The following is a 7,922-nucleotide window of genomic DNA, read 5'->3' on the forward strand; positions in this document are numbered from 1 at the left end:
TGTGGAAGAGTATTTCTGTGCTCTACTTGAGAATTGTCACACATGTCCAATGTTATTAATATGTAAAATGAAGTAATTGTTACAAATAGGACTCTTCAATTACAAATATGCTTGATATGGCCCAATTCTCAGTTTCTCCTTTGCAATAACAGGGTTAATGTTTTTGGGGGGAAAAAAAGAATTTTTTTTTAAAGAAAACTGCAGAAGTTGCTGCTACATCAAAAATCAACTTGGTTACTATTAAAATTATATTTAACAGTTGCCATATACAAGCTTCTATTTTCCATTGGCTATACACAGATGTGAATCTAAAGGAGGAAGTGCGTGCCTTTCATCTTCTTTTGATAATTTTATGTTGATTACAAATTATATAGATGGAAGGAGTGTAAAATAAAGTGTAATGAAGGCCAAGAAAAGCAGGGGATAGCATAGTTCAGTGCCTGAGAAAACCAATATTTCAGTCAGAAAGATATGTTCAGAGTTCCTCAACTTATTATTAGCCATATGATCTTTGGCAAGTTAACTTCTCTAAGTTTGTTTCCTGGTCTCAAAAGGACACTTAGTACTCCTGTTTCACTGGGTTATTATTAAAATTAAACACGAAAATATATAAATGTTACAGTATCTTGAATATAATAATCACTAAAGTACTTGATCAATTATGTTATTACCTTTCTTTATAATAATAATAAGCAGTCAAGTATTGTTACTTAGTTATTGTGGTTGTTATTACTACCATAATTATTAAGAAAATAAGAACAATTGATTTGTGGTGTTTGCTACTCCTTCTGGCTAACTTCAACTCAGTTTCCCACTGGCCCACTCTTTCCCTAAGAATAAGTAGTGTGGTTATAGATTGGGAAAATTTGAGGAATTTTTTTCCTTGTTGTGCTAAAAGATAGAGCTTTAGGCTGAACTGAATAGGGTAAAGGAATCAGTTGCCAACTCCCTCTTGGAACAATAGCCTCTCCCAAGGATGGGTAGGACTTCCCTGGTGGCTCAGATGGTAAAGCTTCTGCCTACAATGTGGGAGACCAGGGTTCAATACCTGAGTTAGGAAGATCTCCTGGAGAAGGAAATGGCAACCCACTCTAGAATTCTTACCTAGAAAATCCCATGGACGGAGGAACCTGGTAAGGTTGCGGTCCATGGGGTCGCAAAGAGTCCGACACGACTGAGCAACTTCACTTTTCTCTTTCAAGGATGGGTGAGTGAGTGATACTGACATTGGCTGGGCTTCTTGGGTGGCTCTAGTGGTTAAGAGCCCGCTTGACAATGCAGGAGGTGTAAGAGATAGGGGTTAGATCCCTGGGTTGGAAAGATTCTCTGGACAAGGGTATGGCAACCCACTCCAGTATTCTTGCCTGGAGAATCCCATGGACAGAGAGCCTTGTGGGCTATAGTCCATAGGGTCGCAAGAGTCCAACACAACTTAGCGACTGAGCACAGTACCACCTATGAGGAGAGGGGGCATACCATCTTTGAGGGGAGGGGGCATATCACCTATGAGGGGAGGGGATGTACCACCTGTGAGGAGAGGGGGAGTACCATTGGGAGGGGGCGTACCACCTATGGCAGAGGGACGTGTGTTTTCTTGACACTGAGTGTTAGGTGTTGACTTGGTTGGGATGTTAAGTGATTAAGCTTTCTTTTGTCTAAGGTCCTAAGTCTCCATTCCCACACACATGATGAGTGAAAATGTTAATGGAGGACAGAACCTTTTATGGAAAAAACTGCTCTTTGCTCGCCTTACTAAGCCTCTATAAGCTTGGCGGCATTAACAAGCAGAGAATGTTCCTTTGGAGTAGAATCCTGGGGGAGTCATAATTATCAAGGCTATCATAGATAGCCACAAGCAGGCTCAGGCTCACTTCTTCATTTCGCGTTAAGAAAGCGTTAATGGGGGGGGGGGCAGAGTGGAAGGAGGGGAGCAAGGGATGGTAGTGAGTAGTGGAACTGTGGGGAAACCTTACTGATTTGAGGTGCCACCGGAATCCCTGTGGCCTCAACTTATCCGCCATGTTTTCTTGCAATTTTTCCGACCAGCTACCTCAGCGGCCACCGTCGTTGCCATCACAACTCCAGCTGCCGTTAACCATGAACTCTCGCGAGACACGATCACGGGCCGAGACAAGGGCCAGGGTGAAGAGAGCAAAGGTTGCCATGGTGGACAAGCAGAGCCTAGTGAAAGTTTTTTTCCTGAATGATGACCAACAATGGGAAATTCTAGGCAAGGGACATGTCTCCACTATTTATGTGGAACGCCTTCAGGGCATGTGTCTGCTAGTTCGATCTGAACCTAACGGCTTACAGATCTTGGAGTCAAAGATAAATCCAGACACACCCTATCAGAGACGACAAGGGACATTAATTGTTTGGTCTGAAGCTGAGAACCATGGTATGGCGATAAGTTTCCCGGACGCAGCAAGTTGTCATGAGATATGGAAAGACATCTGCCAGGTTCAAGGTAAAGATCCATCTATCAATATCACACATGACACCTTAGTTGAATCCGAAGACGAGACATTGGATGACATGGCAGAGACTGATGAAGTGCTTGAGCTGCCTGACTGTGAACTGGGTAATCTTGACCAGATTGCTCACTTAATTGCCTCAGCTCTCACCTCATCTCTGTGTAAGGAAAAGCTGGTTCTGTTATTGGCAAATGAGGACTTTATTAAAAATTTACTGCAATTGTTCCACACTTGTGAGGACCTAGAGGATACTGAAAGCTTACATGATCTGCATGACATTGTTAAAGGGATGTTATTTCTCAACAAGGCATCTCTGCTTGAGATCCTCTTTTCTGATAAGTATATCATGGATGTGGTGGGATGCCTTGAATATGACCCTGCCTTGGCTCAGCCAAAAAGGCATAGAGAATTCTTAACCCAAAAAGTGAAGTTCAAAGAAGTTATACCAATAATAGACCATGAACTTCTGCGAAAAATACATCAGACATACAGGGTACAGTACATTCACGACATCCTTTTTCCTATCCCATCTATATTTGAAGAGAATTTTCTTTCTGCTCTTACAACTTTTATTTTATTAAACAAGGGTGAGATAGTCAGTATGCTGCAGGAAGATGATAAGTTTTTGTCCACCATTTTTGCACAGTTAAGGGATAAGACTACAGATGATGATACACGGCGTGAACTGTTATTTTTTTTCAAGGAATTCTGTGCATTTTCTCAGACATTACATTCTGAAAACAAGGATGCACTATTCAAAACAGTGACAGAACTGGGAATTCTTCCTGCTCTTAAAATTTTAATGAGTATGAATGACTTGCAAATAAGGTCAACTGCTACTGATATATTTACTTATCTGGTAGAGTATAGTCCATCCACGGTTCGAGAATTTATAATAGAAGACCGACATAGTGAAGACAGCATCCTTTTCATTAATTTAGTAATTCAACAAATATTCTGTGATACTGACCCTGAGCTAGCAAGTGCTTTTCATTTAATGGGAATTCTTCGTGCCCTGCTTGATCCAAATAACATGACAACATCATCTAGTCACTGTGAAAAAAGTGAATTTCTACATTTCTTCTGTAAGCATTGTATGCATAATTTCTTAGCACCACTTTTGTCAACTACTTCAGAATATATACGTGACAAGGATAATATAGTTGGATCTGACGAAAACAACAAAAACTCTCTCAATAATTACCACACAGCACAGCTGCTTGCCCTAATTTTAGATCTGCTTTCATTTTGTGTGCAACATCATGCATATTACATGAAAAAATATATTTTGAACAAAGACTTGCTAAGAAAAGTCTTGATCTTGTTAAATTCAAAGCACACTTTTCTAATCTTGTGTGCTCTTCGTTTTATGAGAAGGATGATTGGCCTTAGAGATGAGCTTTTAAATCGTTATATCATCAAGGGAAATTTTTTTGAGCCAGTTGTAAATGCTCTTCTAAAGAATGGAACTCGGTACAATATGTTGAATTCAGCTATTGTTGAACTGTTTGACTACATAAGAATGGAAAACATCAAATCTCTTGTTGCCCATATAGTTGAAAAGTTTTATGCAACACTTAAGTCAATTGAATATGTTCAGACATTCAAAGGATTGAAGGTGAAATATGAGCAAGAGAAAGAGCGGCAAAATCAAGTAGGGAAGAATTTGTGTTCTGTATTGTACAGTAAAGTATTTTGCAGAGGTTCCAGTGTCATAGAGGAGGAGGAGGAAATGAGTATTATTGAAAATATAAAGGAAGAAGCAGTTAATCCACCACCGGAAAGTGATTTTGAAGATTATTTTGAGACTAAAAAAACAAAAGAAAATGAAGACAAGGTAGATATTCCCTCCAAAACATCTTTTGATGACTTCAAATTTACTTCATCCCATTCTGCTGATGCTGCTGATGGAGCAAGTAACCCAAACCGCAGAAGCGTGATTTGCTTAGTGGATTATTCAGATGATGAAGAAGAAGAGGAAGATGAAACACCTCCCAGCAAAAGACCACATCTTAGCCCATAAAGTCTTTATGGAAAACCCATTACATTACTAAATTCTGGTAAAACTTTGTAACATTTGCTGAAGAGTCTGAATCCAAAGCTTCCATATATGCACACATGTATTTAATAAATAGCAAAGATGTTTGTTGTTATTATCATCTAGGAGAATTTAGTTTTGTAAAAAATCAAATTTCAGGGTTGATAATCTAATATTAATGTATTTCTGTTTCAAGAGTATATACGAGACATAGCTATTAACAGTTCAGTTGCAAAGCTTGTAACATCATTTGCCCAGTGGTTCTGGCTATGGTTTTCTTTTTTCAGTTCCTTCTTTGAAATAAAAATGTATGTTTATGTGGAAAATAGAGTCAACTGTAATAAAAAGTAAAGCTATTCACTTTTCTTTCAAGATTTGACAAAAAAAAAATCAGTCTTATGAATAATTAGAGGGAAGTGACTTTTGGTGTGTATTTTCATGAAAATAAAGGAAGCTGGATTCAAAATGTTCAGTTGTTGCTATAATTTTTTGTCTGGTTAGATGGGATGCAAAGAATTGGTCCAGTAGTAGTGTAAAAGACCTTGGGAGTGGTTAGAAAAAGCAAATGCTTTCAGCTGCCTAAATTGTGAAAGATACTTGGAAGTCATTTCCTGAGTCATGAATAAACTTGTGTCTGTCTCCAGAGCAGTAAGTAACTTTAAAAAAAAAAAAAGTATTTATTTATTTGTTGACTGCTCTGGGTCTTTGTCACTGCACTTGCTTTCTCTTGTTGAAGTGAGCAGAGGCTGCTGTGCGCAGGCTTCTCACTGTGGTGGCCTCTTGTTACAGAGCAAGGGCTCTGGGGCCTGCAGGCTCTGTAGTTGTGGCTCACGGGCTTAGCTGCTCTGAGGTATGTGGAATCTTCCCGGACAAGGGACCAAACTGGTGTCCCATGCATTGCAAGGCGGACTCCCAACCACTGGTAACTTTTAAAGTGTAACTTACAAAGACTAACATACCAAAAAATAGTGCTGAATGATGTGGCACTTAATATCTACAAACCATTTTGCACAGTTTTTAAAGAAAAAGTTACTTAAGTGTTAGATGACACATACGATACCTGAAGTTTTTTCTGTAAATGAATGGGTTTAACATGAAAGGTGCTTTATTAAAGAACTGATTGCAAGTGAATTTATAACAGTAAAATGTAACAGAGTTAAGAAGTGCTTTTTTTTTTTTTTTTTTTTAGAGTGGAATGTAAACTGGGTCCAATTTCCCTGGAATTGCTTGAAGCCGTTTCTCCTATTTGAAGATTTTAGAGTTAATTTTCGTTATGACCATTGTTTGAACAAAATGATCTGTCTGTGTAGATATGAAGTATAGTTTTCCAGAAGACAGATATTTATCTTGTATTAAAAATACCACTGTACTTGTTTTGTACCATTTGCTGATATTTATGCTGATGCTGAAGCTGAAACTCCAGTACTTTGGCCACCTCATGCGAAGAGGTGACTCATTGGAAAAGACTCTGATGCTGGGAGGGATTGGGGGGAGGAGAAGGGGACGACAGAGGATGAGATGGCTGGATGGCATCACCGACTCGATGGGTGTGGGTTTGGGTAGACTCCAGGAGTTGGTGATGGACAGGAAGGCCTGGTATGCTGTGATTCATGGGGTCGCAAAGAGTCGGACACGACTGAACAACTGAACTGAACTGAACTGAACTGATGCTGAACTAGATACAATTCAGGAATTAAAAAGTGACCCTTTAATTCCAAAAATAAAAGAGACCATTTTAAAGTGCCAACAGGGGATACATCTTATGCAAAACTGAGAGATGTTAGTTACAAAGACAGAGTATTCCTAAAATAACAAATAATGATTTAATCATCAAATATAAAGGCTGCTGAAGTATGGACATGACCTCAGAAGATATAATCTGACATGACTGAGGATGTGACAATGGGGAAACTTCATTTTCACATCTCTCAAGCCAAGCTAGTTAAATGTTGTAATGGGATGATTCAGATTGTGAGTGCATGTCAAAAAAGGAAGTTTGTTTGAAGAGCATTTCATGTTTTCCTTCCCACTAGACTGTCATGGGGAATGTTCTCCATAGTACACACATTTGCATGCATGCACAAACTTTTGTTTGAAAAATATCCTTAACTCTATTTTGGTGGGAGAAGTTCCATTTCCTTAGCAGAACAGATACTCACAACCAGACAGAGAATAACAGTTCTTTGCTGCTTTCTCTGTTTATTCTCTTCCCTTCAGCTGGCCATAATGGGAGGTTAATAAAAAGTAAAAGTAAAAACAAGGGGAAAAGAAGAAGAAAAGAAAAAAGGATAGGCATTCTCTCAGTGTAACCTCTGTGAGCCCTTTTCTAGTCTCAGCAACTTAATGTTAGGGAAACAACATGACAAGCAAAATGGTACAAAGGCAAATTGCCCATCAGATGGCAAAACCTACTATTAGGGAACATTTAAGAGGGCAACAAAACACAGAAGAGCAATCCTTACTGTCTGCACACTGAGTGAAAAATTGACCAAAATGTTCAGTCTCTGTAGATAGTGTGTGTGAGAGGATACCATGTCAAAAATGTTTACTTTCATCTTTAAGTTTTTTAGAAGTAATTTTAATAGGCCCCTTAAGTAGATTGTTTATAAAAAGAAGAAATAGTGTGGAATGGCCTTGTATTTAAAACGAAATTCAGGTGAGCATTTTTGAAGAGGTGCCCTGAATTTGTCAAGGTTTTGACTTTAGATATGTGACTCCCAGTCATTTTTATGGCTTAGTGACTTTCTAAACCCACCAACAAAGTGGGGTGATATAACAGATAAAGCAATAGCTTCATATTTAGACAGTCCTTGATGACAATGCAGACTCTGAATCTTACTAGTTCCAGGACCTTAGACAATTTACTTGTTTTCTCTTTCAACCACAATCTCTCCAACTTGCCTTAAAAATTAGAAACTATATATAAATTACCCAGAAAATATTTAGTACTCAATAAATAACTTTCAAAACTCATTATTATCATCAGGTGTAGTATAATCATTTCCAAGAAGGGGGAGGATAAAGCCAAGTATAAGTACTTATATCAGAAGTTATGCCCATAAATCAATAATCCTATGTGCTATGATGCATTAAAATCTAATGAGTTCACTTCTGGTTGGCAGACAAGTCTACGTATATGTATCGTGCCTTACTGAGACACAACTGAAATAAGTGTAAAAGTAGACAGAAAAATAAACCTTCATAGCAATGAAGACACTCTAGTGGAGTGATGTCTGAGGTGTTAACAAAGATGTCAGGAGTGAAGGATGGGATTGAAATTAGAAAAGGAGGGAAAGTGGGAGGGCATTGAAGATTTGTGGCGAGTCACTGACCCTGTTCCCCTTTGTCCCATCCCAGGAAACACTGTGGTAACTAGAATGGGTCCCTAGACAAGAACCCAGATGTCTTTG

At 38.7% G+C, this 7,922-nt stretch overlaps 1 protein-coding gene across 1 annotated transcript; it reads left to right on the top strand.

The window, feature by feature from the left end:
- The first annotated feature begins 2,019 nt into the window (after nt 1–2,019).
- On the top strand, nt 2,020–4,828 carry LOC122690526 (serine/threonine-protein phosphatase 4 regulatory subunit 3-B-like). The gene is made up of 2 exons (XM_043897460.1): nt 2,020–3,659; nt 3,825–4,828. Exons 1-2 carry the CDS (start codon nt 2,020–2,022, stop codon nt 4,495–4,497), a joined length of 2,313 nt encoding a protein of 770 aa, XP_043753395.1. The 3' UTR covers nt 4,498–4,828.
- Nucleotides 4,829–7,922: the final 3,094 nt, after the last annotated feature.

Source organism: Cervus elaphus, chromosome X, assembly GCF_910594005.1.
Source record: "Cervus elaphus chromosome X, mCerEla1.1, whole genome shotgun sequence".
NCBI classification, from domain to species: Eukaryota; Metazoa; Chordata; class Mammalia; order Artiodactyla; family Cervidae; genus Cervus; species Cervus elaphus.

Coding starts and splice junctions, on each gene's coding strand:
- LOC122690526 (XM_043897460.1), top strand. CDS start 2,020: ATGTTTTCTTGCAATTTTTCCGACCAGCTACCTCAGCGGCCACCGTCG. Junction 3,660..3,824: donor GGATCTGACGAAAACAACAA/AAACTCTCTCAA, acceptor CACTTTTCTAAT/CTTGTGTGCTCTTCGTTTTA.